At 35.2% G+C, this 24,762-nt stretch overlaps 1 protein-coding gene across 1 annotated transcript in view; it reads left to right on the top strand.

Moving 5' to 3' along the window:
• TRRAP (transformation/transcription domain associated protein) overlaps positions 1 to 24,762 on the top strand; it is an 85,661-nt gene that overhangs the window by 33,544 nt on the left and 27,355 nt on the right. Inside the window, 26 exon segments of the mRNA XM_030459744.1 lie at positions 74 to 272; positions 692 to 820; positions 1,404 to 1,670; positions 2,237 to 2,443; positions 3,328 to 3,486; positions 3,567 to 3,701; positions 3,910 to 4,020; positions 4,930 to 5,076; positions 6,489 to 6,702; positions 7,365 to 7,490; positions 9,218 to 9,364; positions 10,380 to 10,582; positions 11,222 to 11,343; positions 12,212 to 12,425; positions 13,255 to 13,434; positions 13,753 to 13,899; positions 14,509 to 14,628; positions 14,937 to 15,122; positions 15,125 to 15,181; positions 15,183 to 15,212; positions 15,214 to 15,228; positions 15,788 to 15,929; positions 16,302 to 16,396; positions 16,398 to 16,411; positions 16,873 to 17,008; positions 22,778 to 22,969. Coding sequence (XP_030315604.1) covers positions 74 to 272; positions 692 to 820; positions 1,404 to 1,670; positions 2,237 to 2,443; positions 3,328 to 3,486; positions 3,567 to 3,701; positions 3,910 to 4,020; positions 4,930 to 5,076; positions 6,489 to 6,702; positions 7,365 to 7,490; positions 9,218 to 9,364; positions 10,380 to 10,582; positions 11,222 to 11,343; positions 12,212 to 12,425; positions 13,255 to 13,434; positions 13,753 to 13,899; positions 14,509 to 14,628; positions 14,937 to 15,122; positions 15,125 to 15,181; positions 15,183 to 15,212; positions 15,214 to 15,228; positions 15,788 to 15,929; positions 16,302 to 16,396; positions 16,398 to 16,411; positions 16,873 to 17,008; positions 22,778 to 22,969 — 3,694 coding nt within the window.

Here is a 24,762-nt window from a genome sequence, read left to right as displayed (position 1 = left end):
CATCAAGTTAGCAGTGTAGTAGTTTGGTCGGGTATTTTTTCAGAGAAGCTTTTTGTTTTCTGTATTTCCACAGGCGGAATTATGGAGATATAGAGTTGCTCTTCCAGTTGCTTCGGGCTTTTACAGGTCGATTTCTCTGCAATATGACCTTCCTAAAGGAATACATGGAGGAAGAGATCCCCAAAAACTACAGTATTCCCCAAAAACGGGCTTTGTTTTTCCGGTTTGTAGACTTCAATGACCCAAACTTTGGAGATGAGCTCAAAGCCAAGGTAACTTAAGTAATTATAGCAAAGAATTCTGGTATTTAGGTTTAATTTTCTTCTTGAGAACTAGGGCAACAAAACTCGCTTACTTAAATGTCAATGAGTTTGATAATTGGCAGAGCCATTTAGGTGAAAATATCATACCTGAGAAATAGCAATAATAAACAGAAACAGCAATTTATCTTGCTTTCAGTGCTGACTATTTTAATGTACACTTTCTAAGAATCTTTGACCTTGCTGTGGGAAAATGGTCGGGGGAGGTTTGGGAAGAAATCTGTGTGTATCTGTCTCTTAAAGTTTTATTCATATCTTCCTTTTGTAAAAAAGTGAATGTCTAACACAGAGGCTTGCATATGTAATTACTTGACAGCTATTTACAGAATCTTACAGATGAGTGTAATTTTTCTTCTGTTTATATTCTTTAGGTGCTGCAACATATTATGAATCCTGCTTTCTTGTACAGTTTTGAAAAAGGAGAAGGTGAACAGCTGTTGGGACCCCCAAATCCAGAGGGAGATAATCCAGAAAGCATCACAAGTGTTTTTATAACAAAGGTAACAGTCCTTGTTTACGTTAGGTGTTAGAAAATTAAAACAAAAAGTTGTTCCTCTCATTTGCTTCTCAATCCTTATTTGAATTAGTTAAGCTATTTGTGAATCTGATTAGTTGTGTCAAATCGTATAACAGTTGTGAGATCATCACTCACCAGTAGGACAATTTTCAGTTTCTAATAGCTCTTTGACTTCACTTGGATGTCTGTCTTTGACAGGCCCATTTCTAGTCTTTATCATAAAGCTTATTGTTATTGAAAACCAGTATCTTTGTAATTTACTTTGGTTTCATTGAACCAGTTAGCAGTTATAAAATAGATCATGGTGAACATGAGGGTTGGGTTTTTAATTATTTTTTTTTTATACGTTAACACCTTGGAATTTACTGGGTTTGCTTATTTAAAAGTTCTCACCTCAGGAGGTTGTTTTGTGGGCATTAAACAGAATGAGAAATACGGTTATAGTTGTTAGTCCTCTTAAAAACCACTGACAGAGCAAAAAAAGAGGAATTTTATAGGTAATAAGGTTATTTTGTTGTGTGTTTTCTCACCTTCCTTTTTTCCACTTTTATTATTCCTGGAACTAGGTGCTTGATCCAGAAAAACAGGCTGATATGCTGGATTCTCTCAGGATCTATCTCTTGCAGTTTGCCACACTCCTGGTTGAGCACGCTCCACATCACATTCATGACAATAACAAAAACCGGAACAGCAAACTGCGGCGCCTGATGACCTTTGCTTGGCCTTGCCTCTTGTCCAAAGCTTGTGTAGACCCAGCATGCAAATACAGTGGGCATTTGCTCTTGGCACACATCATTGCCAAATTTGCCATACATAAGAAGATTGTTCTGCAGGTACTGACTATGGGCATGAATTCATACATCTAGGGTGTGTTGATAGAAGTTCTCTAGTGTGCTTTCTTTGCATTTTAATTTTAAACAGAAGTGGTTTTGGGTACTTTGTATACAAATAAGAGTTAAATTGATGTGCAATGAGCAGATAAAGAAGCAGCAAGCCAAATATAAATAACAAATTTATTTGGGGATAGGAGAGTGTAGAAGTAAGTTTGAAGATAAGTGAAAACAGAGAGGGTAAATGGGACAAGGAAAAGTTGTTCTGGTAGAATTAACAGACCTGGTAATATATCTTCATTTAAGAGACAGCCATTTAATTTGAGTAAGAGTGTGGGGACCAAAGGAAAATTTCAAATTGGACAGTGGAGAGGGAGAAAGAAAAAAGAAACATAAAGAAGACAGAAGTGTATACTATATATTTCTGATGATAAAGTTCCATCATACACTTACCAAAGTATTGGCCTTTAGGAAAAAACTCATGTTGCTGAGAATATATGCTTCAGTTTCTCTGTATATATTTGTAAATATATATAGTATTAATGTTGATCAGAAACTTTGCTGTTTAGGTTTTTCACAGTCTTCTGAAAGCTCATGCAATGGAGGCCCGAGCTATTGTCAGGCAGGCCATGGCAATCCTGACTCCAGCTGTGCCTGCTCGGATGGAGGATGGACACCAGATGCTGACTCACTGGACACGGAAAATCATTGTGGAAGAGGGTCATACAGTTCCCCAGCTAGTACATATTTTGCACTTGATAGTACAACATTTCAAGGTACTTGTAGCAGTTTTTCTCGTTGTCACTGTATCCAAGATATCAAGGAGGTCAACTGCAGTTTGATTAGAAAATAATAATTTGATGTATATAATTTGGCTTCAAAGGACATCAGCTGTTTGATTTAAAACTGAAGACAACTATTAAAATTAAATAGGAAACAACTTGCTGAGCTTTAGAATGGTTGAATTTAGAATCAAAAATGTTAGGTGAAGATCTGTGAGTTTAATTTATTTCATATGCAATTAGTACTCTTTAATAGAGCTGTGAGGACTCTTCAAGAGTTGTTTGAAAAAAGAGCAGAAATATATATTCTTTTCCATCCTTTCCATCCTCCAGAAATCCTTGTTTATTTGACTATGTATATTCTGTGGGGTTAATTATGCTACTTTTATCTCCAGCTAATGTATGTTGCGCAATATTGAATCAAATGGAGAACTCTGTAGTATGGAGAACTCTGTAGTATGTCAGGATAGGAGCATTTTTGAAGACAAATGTTAAAATATGATGCAAAATGGTAGATACCTAATATGCATTTGAAACACTTTTCAGGCCTCATTCCTTTTTGAAAAAAAAAATTGGAGTTTGTTCAAATGTTCATTGTAGATCTCAAAAAGGGTTGGCAAAAAATTAGAATGATTTGTCTTTGAGAAAAATCATTTATCTTGAAAAGTACCTCTTAATTTTGTGGAATTAATCACTACCAACATTTTATTTTCAAAGCATTGGTTCCCTTTCCAGATTTCAAAATTTGAATATGGTATGGATTTACCAAGCTTTGGAATTAAAGACTATTTAATTACTTTACTTTATTTCAACTCTGTAGTTTTTGTGTAGGATTTTGTTGGGTAATGGCTAACATGGCTGTGAAATCATCTTTTCAGGTTTATTATCCAGTGAGACATCACTTGGTTCAGCATATGGTTAGTGCCATGCAGAGACTGGGCTTCACTCCAAGTGTTACGATAGAGCAAAGAAAATTAGCTGTGGATCTTGCTGAAGTAGTTATTAAATGGGAATTGCAAAGAATTAAAGACCAGCAGGTAGGAAGTCTAAATAAACTGGTAAAGCTTGAACTGTTATACACTTAAATGCTTTTTTAACGTGCACATTGCTATTTCAGCCAGATTCAGATATGGATTCAAGTGCAAGTGGAGAAGGAGCAAGTTCTGCCTCATCTGCTGTTAAAAGAGGATTGTCTGTTGATTCTGGTCAAGAAGTAAAACGGTTCAGGACAGCTACAGGAGCCATAAGTGCTGTAAGAAAAAAATCAGGTTTTGTTCAGAGATTCTGGAATTATAAACTCCAGTGACTGACAGTTTAGTGAAAGTTTCACAAGAGTACTTGTGAAACTCCCTGAATTGAAAGTTATTTTTTTAAAAAAAATATTTTAAATCTGTTCTGCTTGTTGTAATCCTCCTTCCATGTTGCTTTTTTTTTTTTGTGTGTGTTTTGTATATATGCAGGTATTTGGACGTAGCCAGTCCTTGCCAGGAGCTGATGCACTTCTTGCCAAGCCGATTGACAAGCAGCATACAGATACAGTTGTGAATTTCTTGATTAGAATTGCTTGCCAGGTAGTCTGTTTATTCTGATATGCAAATACCAAAGCAGCATGAGTAGCCAAACACCCTCCTTTTGGCTAGAAGCCAAAAGCATATACCCCTCTTTTCATAAGAGTCATTTTATGCTTGTATTATTCTAGTGTATGGATACTCTCTTTTGCTAAAATGATAGAACCTTTATTGTGAAATTTCATAAAAAGCAAATTTTTTTCATTTAAAGAGGAAAGAAAATTGAATTTGCTAACCAGTTTCTGCATGTTTTTCATTTCACAAATGATGGTTATTAGTCATGAGAGGTGTTTTAGTTTCATATTATTGGTGTTGTACATTTATAGTTTGATACAAGGAGTGTTTGAAGTAAAAATTTGTAAACAGATGCAATCCAGATTTTGAAACTGAAAGACTCCATTTTACTAAAGATTTTAAGTAAGTCTTCTTGCAAATTAGCTTTTCTAGAGTGAGGAAAACTAGCTGAGTGTAGCCCAAAGCTGACTAATTTTATGGCTTCTATTTCTGCAGCAGATTGCTGGCAAGTAATATGTAATTTTATACACCACGGTCTATTGCACAGAACAGACATGCTCTTGAAGTATAAAGGTGAAATGAATGAAGAGCTGTGTATGTCTGTGGACACCTTGGAACTGAAAAGATTAATGTTCAGAGTTGTAGATTAAGCTTTTTTTAAGATACATTTGATGGGTGATTTGGGGTAATTAGCTAGCAGTGTAGGCACCACTTCGCATATTTACTTTTTAGTTGTCAGGTTTTTATGCTGTTAAATGCTCCCTAGCTATACCAATAAAACTACTTAGGCTCATCCATTTCAGAAATAAGGAATTATAAGCTTGCTTTGAATGTGTTAATGAATTAATGAGTTGGTTACTAAAGGATGTCATTGTGTTAATTCTGATTCATTGCTAGGTAAATGACAACTCAAACACTGCTGGTTCTCCTGGGGAGCTGCTGTCTCGACGCTGTGTCAACCTTCTGAAAACAGCTTTACGACCAGACATGTGGCCAAAATCAGAACTGAAGTTGCAGTGGTTTGATAAGCTGCTGATGACTGTGGTAGGTAACCTTCCAGTCCTGTACATCTTTAGGTTTTACTAGCACATAAGTTGATTGAATACTGATGGTATCTTGAGATCTGGAGACTGATTTTACAGTCTTAATCTTATCTTCTTTGTAGTCAAATGCATAGATTGTGAAGTATATGAATTGCTCCAGTGGTAATATTTTTTTTTATTAGTAGGGAGATTTACATATTGAGATAGAGTTTTATTGGTTCTTAGTTTTCTGGCTACCTCATGGTAATATAAAATTCCCTGAAAGGCTAACTTCTTTTTTATTTGATGATACAACGTGTTTTGTTTATAATTTGTATTCTATTTGTATATTTTTTGCCATATAAAAAGTTTTTCTATGTGTATTTTATTTGTATCATATCAATCAATAGACTAGCAACTCTTACTGTGTTAATTTTTTAGGAGTTCTCTTAATGTCATTTTTGTTTCCTTGAATAAAGGAGTTATGTATGTTTTGGAAACTTAAGCATTTTGAAGATAAACATGAAAATTTGCTGTGGCTCATTATTTTCCAAATGCTGATCTGCATGTGCTATACTTTCATAACACTGTTGTCTTTATGGAGCTAGATAGTCCTTGAAAGGGCAAGTATTTACTTTCTTCCTTTTCTCCTGCTGGAAGAGTTTTTTATGTGGCTGTGTTTGTTTTGGGTTTACAAGGGTTAATAGTGCTCCAGGGAGCTCATATTTGTTGCTTTACTCATCTTTTCTTGAGAAGTGTGCAACCTGAGTAAAAATTGCCATTAAATTGCCATTTCCCTGCCTCAAGACAAACATGCACCATACCATCCCTCTGGCTTGGGGAAGGTGGACATGATTGCTGTTTACTTAACACAGGGATAGAAGCTTTCTAAAAGAGGGATTTTGATCATAGTTTTGTGGTATATGGTGTCAGTTACTCAGGAGATTCAGAAAAAAGAATAAAGCTTCTGCAGAAAACTAATTTACCAGCGAATTGATAATTTATAGGTCTGTTTTTTTTCTTGAGCTCAAAATGTCCCCTTTTCTATTTTTAAACTATAACTTACCATAGAATATGCTTTTTTGGCTCTTCACTGCCTCTAAAAAAAAAGTTGACAAAAAGATAAAACACTGTCCTCTGAAAGCATTCCTCACCAGCAAGGTTGCAGGCAACTTTCAAAGGACTACAAAACATTAGAAGGAACAAATACTGTAAATGCACAAGTAACATTTTTATGCTAAAAGATTTTATAGAGCCCTGTATCTTACAGTTTTATATTTCATGAATTATACAAAAGATTGACTTGAAACTTCACTCATGTAGAATAATGAACCTTATTATCTGTTTCCCACAGATTTGATCCAGACTTACTGAACTGTGTAATACTTGTGTGCTTTCCCCTGCTCACTGCCTTTTTGTCTGTGTTCTCTTTAGGAACAACCCAATCAGGCCAACTTTGCCAACATCTGCACTGGCTTAGAGGTCTTAAGTTTCCTCTTAACTGTACTGCAGCCCCCTGCTATCCTTAGTAGCTTCAAACCCCTGCAACGAGGTGTAGCAGCTTGTATGACTTGTGGAAACACCAAAGTTTTGAGAGCAGTCCACAGTTTGCTTTCTCGCTTGATGGGGATTTTCCCTACAGAACCAAGTATGTTGTTTCTTTCTTCTTCCTTTTATCCTTCGTTGCTGTGTAAGTTAGTGATTAAGGGTGGGGTGAAGAATCTCTTTAGAATGGGCTAATATTCTGTTTTATGATTCCTGCATTTAATGGTCCATTTGAGCTTGCACTTTCAACCCCTGTGTCAAGAAAGAAAAGCTGAAATAAGTAATCATGTGGAATACATCATTATCCATTGACATAAAAACTTAATAACCTGTGGCTGTCGTAACTTTGGTTGAAGAAATGCATGCTATAAATTGAATGTATTTTTGCAATTACAGTTTTTCAGCTTGAGAAATGCAATTTATTAGTCGCTAAGCTTTCCTGTTTTGCTAAACCAAGGAAGAAAGCTAGAGTGTAAAAAGAAAGACAATATGGTGTGTCTTAATATAAACTAACTTAGATAATCTTTTCTTAAAAAGGAACCAGTAATCTAAGATGTCTCATCAAAGTGAGTTATTTAGAAGTGTGCCCTATTATAAAAGACACACTGGTGTATAACAGTTTTCTATAAATGAAGGATCTGTTAGTGCTGCCTTGGTTTAGAAGCAAGATTCATAGTGTAATTATAGTGTTCATAGTGTAACTGTTCCTTGTCTGTTCTGTAGCTAATGTTAACAAAAGTAAACACAATCCTGTAAATTCTGTAGGTACCTCAAGTGTAGCTTCAAAGTATGAAGAGCTGGAGTGCCTTTATGCTGCAGTTGGAAAGGTTATTTATGAAGGACTTACTAATTATGAAAAAGCCACTAATGCTAATCCTTCTCAGCTCTTTGGTAAGTTTCCTCCATCACTGGTAGATGTGTATAGAGTGCCCGACACTGAGTATGATCTTTGGCACCAGCTTTTATTTTCCATAAGGAAACTGAAATCTGATATAGTGCAGAGGAGGCTGTGGGAAGCATTGGGAGCTGACCTGAGCAAAAAGCTTGGGATGTCTGTGAAAAAAGGGTCTGGGGGTTCATTGCATTCTGTCTTCTCCTGGTAGCTGACTTGGGAGCAATAATTGGAAGTGGGGAGCTGCAGCTGTGCTGGATATAAACCTTCTCCTATTCAAAGGACACGGGGAACATTCAGGTTAACCAAAATATGAAGTACATGAAAAAGCCAAAATCCTGCTTCTCTGAGATACAGTAGAATGTTTCAAGGAACTGTGTAAACATTCTTACATTGCCTTATACTTTCTTTTTCTGTTGTTTTTAAAGCCTCATTTATCAGCTGATTTAAATAGTGTAGGAAGATTTATTTTTTTATTGCTCTAGAATTCTCACTAGGTAAGAAATTACAAAAATGCTGTTTTTTTCCTCAAGTGAGAAAATATGAATTTTTAACATATGCCACTCTGAAGAGGTGAAATGTGCAACCTTTCTTGTTATTTGTACTCACTTAACTGGTGGAGAGTTCAGCTACATAATGGAGTGACAAAGATATATCGGAGTAATATGGTTTGGGCCAGAACTGGTTGTGTGGGTAATACAGACCTGAAATTGCACAATTTTGGAAAACTTGCTGATTTAAATGGCAAATGTCTTTCACTATTCTACTCTGTGATCTGTGTGGATAGCTGTAATTTTGCTTTGGGAATTGCCTATTTGTCAGATGTCAGGATGTGCTTTACAACAAACTAACCAAGAAAGATGTTTCTTACATTTTGTCCAGAGCCTAAGAGCAGCTCTGCACTCTAACCACCAGGCAGTGCATGTCTTACTAATTCTGTGTTTAAGATGTGGAACTTTGTGTGCCAAATTTGTGCACAGCTGAGCATGAAAGACTTTCCAAGCAGCAATTCAATGAACAAAGCACATTTTAATAAATATTATTGTAGATTTTTCTTGAATGACGGAAGTTGTAGTAAGGAAAGGGATACCTATAGGTTATTTAGAGGGTGTACTTTGAGAGGATGGATGTCTTTTTTAAAAGAGTTAAATATTTTAAAGCATAGATGTTGCTAACCTCATGGGTTTGAATGTATGCAAACTTTACGAAATTTTATAAAAAGTTTCCAGAATAGAAAACCAAGATTGTGCAATTTTTGTTAAAAAAGTTATTGTAAATTACTAAACATAGGCCTATTCATGTAAGTTTTCCTATGTTTTGCTGCTAAAAGAAATGTGCAACATGAGGAGCAGAGTAATTTTGCCTGGTTAGTTACATTTAAAAAAAAAAATAATTTAAGGATGTAGAGAAATGTCTGCTTTCATTTCCCTTCTCTCCCCCTTGCCCTCCATCACACTTTGATATAGAACTTTCAAATATTTTGACTAGTGCAAAAATAACTTTTTTAATGGTAGACTAAAGTTGAGACTGAAATTTCTCTTCAAATCTATCCAGATTTCAAGTATTTGCAACTTGGGTAGTCCTGTGCTTCTTTAATGGGAGGAAAAAATACTGCTAGAACACCTCCCTGTGTTTTCACATGGAATATCCAAGTTGAAAACCAGTGTCTTACTCAGGTCATGCACACTGGAAGTTCTACTTCCTTAAGTTTTGTTTTTTCCTGTAGGTACTTTGATGATTCTGAAGTCTGCCTGCAGTAACAATCCCAGCTATATTGACAGATTGATTTCAGTTTTCATGCGATCTCTGCAGAAGATGGTCAGGGAGCACCTAAACCCACAGGCTACAGCAGGAACAGCAGAAGCAAATACAGGTATTACATTATATAGTCTAAGGATGTAGATGATTAGAAGTGCTATAAAGTATTAAAATATCTTCATCCTAAAAGGGACTTATATTATTTTGTAGAGAAAAATACTTCAGCATTAGTGAACAGTATTATTGATGTATTGAAGTACAATAATGTGCTTTGAGTTCCTGTGACCTGTTTAATATGTGTATTTCAACATCAGCCCAAGAATTTCAGTGAATAGTTAGTGAATATTTGTTGATCTACAGCATATCTAGAAATTATTCATGATTTTTTGATTGTGGGTTTTTGTTTTTTTTTTTTTAACTCCTTCTTATGTCACTGTATTGGAAAAACTGAAATCGACTTCTTGTAGCTGATGCTTTTGGTTTTATCTTAAAATTGCATCTTTTTAAGTCTGTACAACTCTGTCATCAAGTGAATTAGGTCATGAATCATTGAAAGAAAAAAAATCAAATGTTCTTGTAGAAGAAAATTCAGTGCTGGTCAAAAGCACTGTAATTTATTAATGGACAAGCTACTGAAGAAAATACTTTGAAAGTATTTGCTGCTGTTAGAATCCTAGCCCATATTTAATTAGGTAAATTATAAGAAAATTATAGACTTTATTAACACTGAGAAACAACAGGAAAATTATTAAACTTGACAGATAAGCAAGTCAGGAAATGAACAGAATTGAATAGGTGTGCTGCATCATATAATACTCCTTTCACAAGTTTAATTGCAGTTTTTAATTGCTGGGGCTTTGTGGTATCTTTTACCAAAGATTGACTGAAATGAAGCCACACAGATTTGCCTTCAGGATTTTGAATGGATTTTGTTGTTTGGTTTTAATTTTTTTGTTTGTTTGTTTTTTTGCTTTTTAGTAATTTTGGAAACATTATTTCTAGGGATATATTTCCAGCTAACAGATATTCTTGTTGCTATTTGAAAAATGACAGTAGCATATGGTGAAAATTTCTTTGCTAGGTTTTTTATGAATGAAAACACAATTCTGATCCCTTTTTTGCATCTGTAGCAGGTACAAGTGAACTGGTAATGCTAAGCCTGGATCTTGTGAAAACTCGCCTGGCTGTGATGAGCATGGAAATGAGAAAAAATTTTATACAGGCTATTCTGACATCTCTCATTGAAAAATCTACTGATTCCAAAATTCTTCGTGCAGTGGTAAAAATAGTGGAAGAGTGGGTGAAAAACAATTCCCCAATGGCAGCTAATCAGGTAAATTGAGAAGACAAAATCATTATTGCTCTTAAATTCTAAGTCACTATAAGGTACTGTTATAACTCATCAGGTTTTGACATCGAGGTTTGTAAGGATCTGTGAAAGTAACTGGAGTTAAAAATGCTAAACGTTTTGTAGTCTGATATTAGGTGTTTGATCTCAAAACCTGTATTGCAGAGAACTTGTTTTGAAGTTAAGATTTTGAAATATCTTTCACATTATCTTGGGTAGGGAGAGTCTTTAGGAGGAAGATTAATGCTGATTTAAATTGTGTTATTCCTGTAACATTTTGTGCCCTCTTCAATTTGCCTTATTTTCTGCTCGAGTTGAGTGTTTAACACTCAAGTGCTGTATAAAGGGACCTACATTTTTGAAAGATGCTTTTGATTTTTGTAATCATTGAATTACTTAAGCAAGCTTTTAGTCATGGCTTGAAAATTTTCTAGCATGTATTAGAAGGATAAGCACTTGAATTACTTTCTTTTTAAGAACCGTGACCTTCTACCAAGCTATTTTTCAGCACTTTAGAAGTGAAAGAGTGATATAAAGGATGGCTGAGCTGCACTTTGAATGTGCCTGTTCTCTGCATGCTTTAAGATGAATTGACAAAATTAATCATGTCTTCTTTTAACACAGACACCTACTCTCCGGGAAAAGTCCATTTTACTAGTGAAAATGATGACTTACATTGAAAAGCGTTTTCCAGAAGACCTTGAATTAAATGCTCAGTTCTTAGACCTTGTTAACTATGTCTATAGGTAATTATAGCAATTATCATTTATTGCAGCTTATTGGTTCATTATTTGTACCATATATGACCTTTATAACATGCCATTGATTTTTTAAAGTCTGAATTAAGTAATATATTTTAATATTTCTTTTCTAAATTGCAAAATCAATTAATTTCACTGATCCTACAATTCATAATTACGAAAAACAATTGGTAAATAAAAGTTCCTTAGAAAGGATTTTCTTTTGGCTGCACCCCAGCCTCTTCCTTCCTCAGGGCACCAGGGGATCCTTGTAGATGGTTGTATTCTAAACACTGTGGTGACAGCTGAAATCTGTCTCTTTTCACCTCTATATAAAGATTTATTTTTTTTTTCCTCTTGGAAATTTATTATAAATTATACTTCCTGGAGAGTTTTCTTTGCTAGCTAAACTGGCAGGTTTTGTAACATGAAATAATTGCAATAGTTACTGAATCAAAAAATGCCAGGTATTTAATTTTGTGCTGACGATTCACAATCTTTTGAGTTGCTGTTTGCTGCTGTTCTCTTTTCTGGTTACCTGTGCAAAGCCCTGTTGTGGACCTGGTTGGTAGTCAGAATTTTTTCTCACTTAATATCATTTGGCATTTCAAACAAGATGCAAATATGGCCAATATCGTTTCACAATTATGATATAGTTTTATCCTGAAAGAGTTTTTGGGATAGTTCTGGGGTGGTTTTCTCAGAAGCAGCAGTATTTTCTTTGCTGTTTTTTTTTCAACTGCTGCACCCGAATGTGTGCCACACCATGGGGGCTTCTGCAGAAGTCACCTCTCTTGATTTTCCATATTTTATACACAAAATGTAGGAAGAGTTTCATTTTGATGTCTCTGTCCTTCATCTTTATTCATTTTAGGGATGAGAATCTTTCTGGTAGTGAACTTACTGCTAAACTTGAGCCAGCATTTCTGTCGGGTTTGCGTTGTGCTCAGCCACTCATACGAGCCAAGTTTTTTGAGGTGTTTGACAATTCCATGAAACGTCGAGTTTATGAGCGCCTGCTCTATGTGACCTGTTCTCAAAACTGGGAAGCAATGGGAAATCACTTTTGGATAAAGCAGTGCATCGAGGTAGGGGACTAACACAATTTAAGGAATGTTTCATTCCTCATTTTTCTTGGCTGGCTGTAAAAGCATTGTGCAGTCTGTGTCTTTTAGTATGTACTGTTGGTATCAAAGCTAAAAATACAAAGTCTGCTGCCTCAGATACTTCCAGTGGTGCTTTAAAATGTGTACAGTGTCAAAATCACAAAGCTGCTTCCTGGAAAGGAGCTTTAAAATCAACCTTTAAAATATCTTTTCTCTGTGAAAAGCTTAATGACCAGCTTAAGACAATCCATCTCTTGTAAACAATGGTGATTATAAAAATACAGGTGTTGATATTGTAGATATTTCAAGGCTGGAAAGTGTTTGCTTCCTGGTATGACAACTGTTGGGTTGGGGTAGCATGGAAATGAAATTGAAATTTTTGGCTGGTTTATTTAAAATAAGAGGGGACCAAACCTCTTTTAGGCTTTTATTGTAATGGGGAATCTCTGCATATATTAGTTGATTGGGGGAACTAAATCTATTTGTTAAAAAGTACAAAATACAGGATTTAGGCATGTAAGATCCCTTTTTATTCAGTGTTTTGCAGGAGAGGTTTGAAATACTATATACAGTCATGAACTTCAAAATGGTGGCAAAATGTGATAAGATGAACATGAAAATGTATTACTGTGTTTATGAATAAAAGTGATAAACTGGCCTTAATCATGTTATTGAAACTTTTATCTTATTAATCAAAATTAAATACTAAATAAAGAAATAAATATTAAATATTAAAACATAGTGATATTTTCCCTGAAATACTGCTGTAAAACCTATATTTGAAAACTCTTCTTGGTTTTTAATGTCTTAGCTCCTGTTGGCAGTGTGTGAGAGAAATACTACAATTGGGACAAGCTGTCAGGGTGCTATGCTTCCCTCTATCACCAATGTTATCAACCTTGCTGACAGTCATGACAGAGCAGCATTTGCCATGGTGACCCACGTCAAACAAGAGCCTCGTGAAAGGGAAAACAGTGAATCCAAAGAAGAGGTAACAGAAAATACTGTGTTCTTTTTGATGGTGTATACTTCCTCCTAGTTTCTCATCAAATGAGTTTGGAGAATATCTTGAAGATGATGTGCAAGGATTGTTCAGTGTGTCCTGGGTCTAAGACATTGTAGTTTAATAGTGCATGGGTTTCTCAGGGCTTGCAGTCATTCATTTAGCCTGTAGCAATTCTGTGTCTGAACCTGAAGAACTAGCAAAAATAAGCAGTGAGACCTGAAATAAGTTGATTAGAAGGTTATTTTGTTGTTGCTTGGATAAAACCAAAAAGTACTTAGAAAATATCTGCATGCTTCTGTATAGGATGTTGAAATAGACATTGAATTGGCTCCGGGAGATCAGACCAGTACACCTAAAACTAAGGAACTTTCTGAGAAGGACATTGGCAATCAGCTGCACATGTTGACCAACAGGCATGACAAATTTCTTGACTCTCTTCGAGAAGTAAAGGTTGGTACAGTTTGTTGGTCCTTGTTATTTTTTTTTTTTAGATAATGATTTTTATCTTAAGACATCTCTTATTTGAAGGTAATTTCTTATTTGCATAGGGTAAAAAATTCTTAAGCCTTCACTTTATTGCTGGTTGTTACTTTGTCCCTTTACTAAAAAATTAGATTTCATCCTGCTTCATCTGTAAGTGTATTTTAACCATTTAGATAAGAAAACAATGATGGCAAAGACCATGTGTGTAGGATCAGAAAAGTGTATTGCCATCTTGTATTTAAATAATTTCTATTAAGATAATTTTAGCTGAAACCTATGTTGAAACAATTCTAGCAGTAGTTACAACTCTATCCAATTAATTATCAACTTGTTTCCATTTCCCCTTTTTTTTTTCTTCAATAAAAAAACCTCAGTTACAGTAATCAGAGTCTCAATCAACATGAAAGTAGGATTAAATTCTTATTACAGTTATCTGTATTATTAAATGAAACATCTTTATGTTGGTTGGGAAAGGCATTTGCATTACACTTTAAACAACTGTATAACTGTGAGCTGTTTTTCCACAGTATTAATTGTATTTTTCTCATTTATATACATATTCTTTTTTTGTTTTAGACTGGAGCATTGCTGAGTGCCTTTGTTCAGTTATGTCATATTTCTACACCATTAGCAGAGAAGACTTGGATACAGCTTTTTTCACGACTTTGGAAAATCTTGTCTGACAGACAGCAACACGTGAGAATCTTTTTCTCCTCACTTACAAATTCCACTTTGTAAATGACTGCTGTTTCAGAAAAATGTATTTGTTCATAAGTGACTGGTTCACTTGCTTTGAGAAGCTTCCATTCTTTGTGATTGGTGAATGCTATACACCTCTATGAATGCATCTTTTGAAAGAAAGAGGGCCCTTCAGTTTAACAGAGAGAAATACACTGGGTCAAGTAATTGTTCCCTGTATTAACAGGATTTTTAAATCTAAATTCTCTAATTGAAGAATCTGATTGAACAGATAACTATTTTTATGGTTTCTTTTTATTTTCTAGGCTTTAGCAGGTGAATAAGCCCCTTCTTGTGCAGTGGTAAGTCATCAAGTACAGCGAGACTGCCAGCCAAGTTGCACTGAATTGCTTTGTGGAAGGCAATGTCACAGTGTGTCCCCCATTCCCATCAGACCTTGTGTCCTGAAATACTTGGGTAAAACTCACAATCTCTGGTTTCGTTCTACGCCTGATGCTTGGAACATCAAGCTTTTGAAAAAGGACTGAGTCTACAAATTAAACCTAAACAGATCAACAGAATTTTATGAGCAGGAAAGCATTTACTCCTCCTCAACAGGTAGTGTTCTATTACATGAAACCATTTCTGACCCTCATTTTAAATCCTGAAGTAGAAGTTGTCTCTGTCTCCCTGAAAGGGACTATGGTTTTCCTAATTAAGTCTCTTGGTATTATGACCTTAGCTATAACAAATCAGAGTGCCCTGTAAACAAGTGCTGGGTGTTCAGTAGTCTGTCAGTATTTTTGATCTGCCTTGTCATGTTTGCTATCACCTTAGGAAGCCAAATATTACAGATTCTTCCTACAGTTAAAAGCAAGTTGTTGCTTGTTTAAACAGTTTTTGTTTTTTGGTGGTTTTGATCACATATATTAGGGAAGGCAAGCAAGAATCAGTGTACAAGCCATAGGTTTTTTTTGTTTCTTTTTTCTGTCATTTACTGTTTTCTGCTCTTGGTTGTTGCTAATGCTGCCTTCTAGAGCTTTTAAAAGGAGCTTACATAAACATTTCTCTGTTCCATGTCCTCCATTTGTTTGATGTAAAACATATGGTTTGCTATCTATCATATTTTGTAAGGACAGTTTGACTGTGGAGAAATATGTGTTGCTTAACATTCTAGGAGATACTGGATTCCCTTGCTGAGCTCTATTCATTGTTACAAGAGGAGGATATGTGGGCTGGACTATGGCAGAAACGCTGTAAATTCCCAGAGACAGCAACTGCTATTGCCTATGAACAACATGGCTTTTTTGAACAGGTACATTCTTGATGTTTGGAACAATTTGAATAGTTTCTACTGTCATTGGAGGGAAATATTATGTTCAGCAAGAAAATATTCTAATTAATAAAGAACTTGAGGCTTCTAAAACTGCAAGTGCCACAGCATCCCTTCTGGCCAAAGTAGTAGTTTAAATGATGTAATACTCAAACACATCCATCAGTTTTTCATTACATTTGTAAAGCTACCAAATAATCACCATATTAAGGAATGAGTTAACACACTTCAACTTTTTTTTTTTTTTTAATTTAGAATTTGTAGATGTTTTCTTACCACATGTAAAAAAATAAAAGATGCTGAGTTTAATGTGCATACAGCAGATGGAAAAAAAATGATTTGAAATTTTATTTAGCACAAGAAACTTATGAAAAAGCAATGGAAAAGGCTAAAAAAGAGCATCGAACGGAACAATGCTTCCCTTCTATCTTCCCTGAGTATCAGCTGTGGGAAAGACCATTGGATTCGGTAAGATTTAAATATATACTTGATATACAACAAGTATTTTCACCTGCAATAGATGTAAAATACCCTGCTGGTTTAAAGCATTAGTTAAGAGAATAAACTTAGCTCAAACAGAAGGGAAACAAAAGGGACAAAACCCACTATTCCTTTACTCCCTTTAGCAGAGCCTCTGAAGTAATATGCCTGAAGTGCTGGTAAAAATTTATATGCTATCAGTGGAAATAGACTAGAGCAAAAATATGTTTTTCCTCTTTAAAATGTTTATTCTGGGAGACACAAAATGCAGCTCTTCCCTCTTCACAAGTTTCTGTATTATAATTGGTAATAAAACTAAATCTTTTGCAGTACTTGCAAAGCTGTTCATAGACAAATATGCAGATAACATTCCAATACACAACATCAAAAGTCACCTTTACTGAAATTATTTTGTTGACCAAGTTGACAATGTTTTTGTTTTTTCTTAGTTGCTCAAAAGAATTGAACCAGTGGGAACCTTTGACAGAATATGGCCAGTCAAAAGGTCATATAAATCCTTACTTAGTTCTGGAATGTGCATGGAGGGTCTCAAACTGGACTGCTATGAAGGAGGCTCTGGTGCAGGTGAGTGAAGGCTTTTTATAGTAATATTTAGGTTTTTTGTTCATTTCATGGATTACATTTCTGTCAAGTCATCATTACTGTTCCTTTCACTGACCCAGTGAACTGCTCTTTGGGAGTTCTCTTTGATGTCCCAGCACACAGCTGGGAGTTTTGGCAATTGAAGAGTATCTTTTCAACAGACAAACTTGTTTCTCTATTCTATCTGTTTATAAAGCTGCTCTATGTAAGAAATTTAGCCAGGACAAGTGAAAAACATGGTGCATGGTAATGAGTCTCTGAAAACCAGCAAATGCTTGTTGCAGAAGTTTGTGCCAGAAACTTAAAATGGGACCCCTGGCAAATTCATGTGATTTAATACCAATATGATGCTATTTTATATACCATTTTATACACTTATTTTACCCTGTAATATAATATATATATTATATAATACACCTATATTATAAAGGTGTTTTACACCTTTACAAGAACAGATGTTCCTTTTGTGAAAGGGAATAAAGTATGAAAATAATCTATTATCATCTTGCAGTCTGTGGGCAATTTAACTATGCTTTCAGGTGTAAAAGGCCGTTATCCCTGTTTTTGTTTACTTTAGCACTTGAAACATAAAGCCAAACCATTTTCAGTTCCTACTGTCCAAATTTAAAACTGCCTAACAAAGTTTGTTCTGTTTATTTCCACTGCATCTGAAGGGAGATGAAGACATGTATGAAAATATGAGGGTCAGGAACTTTTCAGCTGAATTTGGTTTATATTAAATACCTTACTGTATCTGAGGAATGTTTGTAAGGCTGTGTTTCAGGATCCTTGTTAAAAAAAAAAAATCCTGAAAGAGCAAAACATGAAATCTGAGTTTCAGTGCTGCTATACAGATGAGGCTGGTGTACACTGCAGATTTTACTAGTAGTTATTGTTTTAACAAAGACAGTGACAAATTTCAAGCTGTCAGTATGTGGTGAGAAAAGTATTGGAATACTTACTTGGGACATCGTGGGATTTTTGTTTCTTAGATTTTGCAGGATTGCTTAGCAGAGACATAATAGAAAGTTTGTTGTTTGTTCAGTAGTAGTTGTTTTCTGTGATATCTGGGGACTGCTTGCTGTATTTTTTTATCTTTTTCTTTCTTTAAAAATATTCAAATACTTCATTACTGCAAAGTAGCTACTAGATTTCTGAAACTATTCTCATTTAAAATGAGTTCCATTTAAAATAAGGCTCATTTGGTTTTGCAATGTATCCATTACATGTAACTTAAAAATATCTTGGGAGCACCAGAGATTAGACCCAGTGTGATCACAAGTAGAAAGTGGAGATCTAATGAGAGATGAGGGGACAAGAAGACCACGTAATGAGCCTCAGGCAATGACCCTGAGATTAGGAATCAAGGAGAAGAGTATGAGGTGAGGCTGGAGGAGTACAGGTTTGAGTAGGAGTGGCAGGGATAAGTGGGTAAATAGACCAAAGAAAGTGATTTTATTTGCACAAGTGTAAAGGACTGGGTAAAACTATCAGAGAGGAGAAATGCATTGAATTAAACATTGCAGGATGCATCAATGAGACTGCTTGTGCAGGAGACAGGATTTGAATTGACTGATAGGGAGAGAGATGGGAATTGGACTTAAATAAGGATCCCCAGGATTACAGAAAAGGATAGGATATTTCTGGGAGGAAAAATACTTTGATAAACCTGCAAAAACAGGTTTATAAAGTAAAGAGAATTGTAAGGTAGAAGCAGAAGGGCATGCTTAGCTTTTAGATAGTTGTCTTTCAAATGTGTTCTCCAAAAACTTTTCTAGAAAGCATACAAGTGAAAATACTGAGGTCAGTGACAAGAAAGAGTAGACTTCAGTGAAATGACACTGTTTAAATCTACAGTCTTTATTGAAAAAATGAAACAAGGCTGAAAAGTATTTTTATCTCCATTGAAACTGTGACAATTTGTAGTATATTTTAGGCTTGAAGTAAATATAATGATTGTACAGACTTCTAGGTATATATGTGTATGAAAGAGAGTGCTGATGCTTCAAAATAGCACTGCGAGTAGTTGTTTCCTGTAAGTTCCTTATTTGATTTTCTGTGGAATCGGAAAACTTGAGTTTGGAATTTTCTGATGTTACTCAGAAGCTTAATGCATTGATGATTATGCTTTTATGATTTAATGTAATGTTTACAGAACCATATAGTGGTTAGAACTGGAAGGGACATCTGGAGGTCATCTGGTGCAATGTTCTGTTTGGAGCAGGGCCAAGCAGATCAAGTTGCCTTGTCCAGTGGAGTTTTGGTATCTCTAAGAATTAAAATGCCAGAGCCTTTCTGCCATCATCTGAAGTAGAATGGATGTGCCCTGCCTGTTCTATGTTGTGTTAGAAATCAGTACAGCACTTCAGAAACTAAGGAACTTGTGTATGGCAAGTGAGGTGGTTATCATCCTCATTTAGTTATGGATAATATGTATGGTTTGTACTTCCCTGCTATTGACCTTCCTGATTCATTATAGAGTTCATTATTGTGTTCTGCCTGTAATTCGTTTTGCTGAACAACATGCACTTGTAAAACATTTAACCTTCCCTTTGTCCTTTCCTGGGTTTTGCTCATGAGGCTGTGTGTTCTGTGCTGTCTGGGTGCTTGATGAATGAATGCTCCATAAGGTTGTGGCTGTTACAGGACTGTTTAAAGGCAGGGGGCTCAGTACCTACAGAAAAATAACATTTTGAAAGATTTAGATCAGGAAGATCTTTTTACTTTCCAAGTGTGTGTTGGAGGTTTTTTGTTTTGATGTGGGTTTTTTTTTTATATGAATAAGATTAAAATGGCTAGGGAAACATGCTGAAAATAACCACTCATTTTTCTGAAAAGGTGTTAATTTCCTCCATCTCTTCTCTTAAGCATCTTTCTTCCCAAATGTTTTAAGAAACATTCCATGTGAATAAGATGGTAATTATTGTTCTTGAGATTGCTACAGATTGTCAGGTTATGAAGCCATCTTGGGCTTATTGGAATCATCAATAGATTTTTCTGGCAATTTTTATTTTATTTTTTAAAACTTCACATGCAGAATCACTTTTATATAGAAGACTGGAAAAAAATCATTAATATTTTGATTTTAAGGAAATAAATCCATTTTTCATGGTAGGTAGAGCTGTTCATTTGTGATTGCATAATGTAGAAGCATAAACCAGGTGTAGAAATAAAACCTGAAATGTGAGAATACTGCATTAAATTACAAGAGAGTAGCTTGTGGATCTTCATTGAACCATTGCCATATCGGGTCACATTACTGGAATGACTCTGCTAAAGATGCCAGAGTTTGGAGTAAGGGGATGAATTGCTTAATTAAAATACAATTCCCCTGACAAAGCTCTGAGCAGAGCCCTGGGCACTTGTTTTTTCATATTGCTGAGAGAGAGAAGAATTAGACCCTTGATTAACTGGGGTTTATTATTTCATCAGTACTGTTAAGTTTAAAGCAATACCTCCTAGTTAAATGTGTTGCATTGCAAGCTGGCAGTTGACTGTCTCGTTTTATAGTATTTGTAAAAGATAAAACAGGGTTATGAAAAATGCTGAGCATCCTTTAATTCCAATATCTTGCAGGATGAAGTTTCTATTTACAAAATACTCTTAACAGCATGCTTCATTCTGACAACTTAGTCTTGCATAATAAATATGCTGAGTTGTATGTCTCTCTTACTTTCATCAAAACAGACTCAATATTATGTTTTTAAAATGTAGTTATTTTTATTCTCTGTAATGTTTTAGTTTGTCAGAACCAAAAATAGGTGGATACAATCAGTATGTTTTGCTTCAAAGGCTAAACCATGAAAAAATTAAAAATTGCTGAATTAATTAAGGGTAGGGTTGTCTTTTGATGGAACCTAAATGAAGACTATTCAACTATGGCAACATTTGAAATGGAATTTTTCAATATTTATTGTACCCATGGTTCAGATTAAATAAGTATCTTTAAGGATGGATTTTATCATTAATCAGGCAATATGAGGCCAAATCTGTAAGCAGCAAGCTCCTTATGCTACAAAAATTATCTTACCAGTTATATTTAATTTTTAATTAACGTCCTTTGGTTTTATGACAATTGGTATTTTGTGTTCTGTTTTAAGCATGCAGCTTCAGTGGCTACTTAGAAAAATAATATTTGAGAAACATTCAAGGCCTAAAATATGAACTATGCTGTGCAGTATATTATAAAACTTGAGTTTGAACAGAATTAAATAAATCATTTCTGACAGGTTCTGGGCTTGGAGATTTACAAGCTGAGTGGAGGTGACAACCACGAGTAACTCCTGATGTGCTTTAGCTGCAGTTATATTAAATGAGATATTTGCAGTAATGAGACATTTACTAAATGACTAAGGAGAAAATGCTGCTGAAGCCATAAACGAAGCTTTTGTGGCTCTACTCTGATTCTTGTAAAAGTGTCAGGAAATGTTTGCATAAACATTAGGATATGAAAGAATAATTGATTCTGTGCTGCTATACTTGCTGCTCCAATTTTATTGATATTCTTTAATGTGGCTGTTTTTTATCAAGTTCCATTGTTGATTCACAAGAGAAGTCAGAAAAGATGGCAAATATGTATCAGGTTTTGTAAATTTTTGTGGAACAATTTTAATAATCTACCTACAGAGCCATTAAAAGTTAAGCTATTAAAATAGCAAATGGCCTTTGATAGGACCCGAGACTCGTTTCCATTTGCTCACATTGCCATTGTGTTTAATGATCCAGTAGATAATGTAATAAAGAAAGAGATTATTTTCCCTGTGTAAGTGTAAGGTTGCTACCTGGCAGTTTCTCTTTGCTGGCTCAGGTGTAAAAGTCAGTTGGGGATAACAGAAATAACAATTGTAATGGGAAGGTACAGACCATCAACAAGAAGATAATGCTGAGGGATTTTTGTGTTGCATATCCACCCATAAGGGATTTGATTTAAAGCAGAAGAAAGAGAAGTGGAAAAGGTTCTAGATTTAAGGCCTGCAGTATCATCTAGGGAGCATTGGTTAAATGCAAGTTTATTGTAAACTGCTCACAGAATTTAGCTGCTAGGCAGTTCAAGTTCTTGGTTGGTTTTAGTTGCTTCTGTCAGTTTCTACTGGTCCAGAAGTTTAAGCAAATGGCTTAAAACTACTCAGTGATGTTAGCAATCTGATCTGAGTTTTCACCTGTATTCAGAAATCTCTTTGACATAAATGGGAAGGTTGGTTGGAGATGGCTTAAAATATTAACTGTTCATTCTCATGAACTTAGTAATGCCCTTGAGCAGGCAGTTAAGAAGCCTCATGCTGGCATAATGGGCTGACAGGTGGGGACAGAATCCTTTTAAATGAGAAAGTGACATTACTCCTTCTAGAGCCTCAGAAACTCCTCAGAGGTAGTATGCATTATCTACTGAAAAGCACCTTTTTTTCTTTATCGAGGGTGAAGTTGTTTGCAGGAAGCTCTGTGCTCATATTGCAAGACTGCTTTCAGCTTGCTCAGCCCTGTCTGAGCTACCCTGGAGTTGTCAGAGTAAAAATACCCCAACAGCAGGTTGTGTGCAGGCACTTCTGTGCCATACTTGCAATTATTTTGCTAGCCTGCCCTTGCCAATACCTTTGAGAGCCGAGACCCCTATAATAACAGGAATTTTGATATTTTGGTCTGATATTTTTACGAATTGAGCTAATTTTTATAACACAATAAAAGTATGTGTTTTAAGAAGGCACGTGAGTCTGAAGATTTTGTTTACTAGACTTTTTTCTGTTTCATTACCAGGTGGAGTTGAGTTGTCCAAAGGAGATGGCATGGAAAGTGAATATGTACAGAGGATACTTAGCAATCTGCCATCCAGAAGAGCAGCAGCTGAACTTCATTGAACGTCTGGTAGAGATGGCCAGTAGTCTGGCTATTCGAGAATGGCGAAGGCTTCCTCATGTGGTCTCCCATGTTCATACTCCTCTCCTCCAGGTAAGACTTAAAAGTCTTTTTTATCACCAGTTATTTTTCATTATCATGTTTCAGGACTTAGAATAAGCGTAAGCATAAAGCATTCTACTGATTAATGTTTTGTAATGGTATTTTTTGTTAAAAACTGCAGAATGGAGCTATTTAAAAATTGATCAGATGGCAGATAAATAAATGAAAAAAAAAAATAAAATCAAACCTGCCAGAAGTTGAGTTTAGCTAACTTTAAGTAGCTTAATTCGTTGTCAAGATCATTTAAAAGAAGTAAAAAGTTTTTTCACTTAAGTTTCATACTGTCATGTAAGCCTGCATTGCTTATATCCTTTGCAACTTTTACACATATTTCACCATAAAGAAAGTGGACTTCTGTTTCCTTTTGAAATAGATGAAGTGTCAAGCCTTAATCTTTTGTTTTCTCTTGGATTTAATTACATAAATGCCTCATTTTACACTAAGAGATTTTTGAGAGTAGGTGTTACTGCCAGGAATAATCTTGCTTCAATAGTCTAATGGAAGTAGGTGCCTAAACTCATCTTAAATATAGCATTTTGCCTTGATGTTTCCAGAAGCTTCTTGAAAATGAGCTTTGTGCCCTTTGGGTATGTATTGTACAGCTGCAGCCTGAGCATAGAAGTGGGGCTGGGGCAAGATTTTGTTCAGTTTGTTCTGCAGTGTGATCTGGATGAAACACACCATTCATTTGTCATTAAGGCTGATTGTGTCCCTGTTCAGGGGGCCTGATAAACACATACCTGATATAAATCAGCTCTTGTTACTGCTAAGGGAATGTTTCATTTCCAGAGGAGAATTTCTGGAATATTTCAGTGAAACAATCTGAAATCTGATCACAGGGATAAATGTCTTGATGAACCATTGCTCAGAGAACTATGAATGAGCCTTACCTGTGGAAATGCAGATGACTTTGCTCTCAGACTTCTGTTTGATATAGTGGCTTCTGTAATTCTGCTTAAGATTGGCAGTCTGTGTGTCATGCCCAGTGTGATTCATAGGTAACTAAATCTGCATGATCTAAGGTACCTCTGCAGAAATTAACTGTACTTGTGGATAGACTTTACACAGCAGTGAATGAAAGTGAATGAATATGAAGTTTTCTTAATCTTGTGAGGAAGTTGCTAAGTAAATCAGTACAATGCTTCATTTGTTTGAGCTGAAGTTTTTCCTCTACTAAGAATGGCAGAATCTGCAGCATGATGGAATTAGGGTTGCTAAATGAAGTATTTAAATGCTTTCAGATATAAATTAAAACAAGCTTTTAAAATAATCTAATATTTATATATCCCTTGTGAAGAATCAATAAATTAGTGGATGACTGGCAGAGGTACAAATGCAGCCATGAGTTGGCACTGCAGTAATTACTTTTTTAATATCAGATAGTATGTGATTAAATACCTGTGAGAAAATTAAATTTATGTGATGAATGGGTGTAGGATGAAGGTTAAGCTGTTGTGAGAGCTGATTCTGAGAGTATTGTAGGAAAATTACTTTGTTTAAATTTTTTTCCAAGAGATTTCACTCAATAAATTTGGACTGTGATGTTTGGTTTGGTTTTTTGTTTTGTTTTGTTTTTTTTTCCCAAATAGCTCTTTTATTTGGTTGATTAACAATGAATACAACTTTTATCTACCAAGCAGTAGCCTAGAGAGTACTACACAGTTTTTTTTGTACTATAGGTAATGAAGTCCATTAAAGTTTTCATGCTTTCAGGTTGTTGAAGTTTTAACAAAATGTCTGCAGGCTTTAGTGGGTTGGAGACTTCTGCCATCTCCTGTTTGTTC

The sequence above is a fragment of the Calypte anna genome, chromosome 14 (assembly GCF_003957555.1).
Source record: "Calypte anna isolate BGI_N300 chromosome 14, bCalAnn1_v1.p, whole genome shotgun sequence".
Lineage (NCBI taxonomy): Eukaryota > Metazoa > Chordata > Aves > Apodiformes > Trochilidae > Calypte > Calypte anna.
Note: the sequence above shows the minus strand (reverse complement) of the source record. Positions and strands in the feature narration are given on the sequence as shown.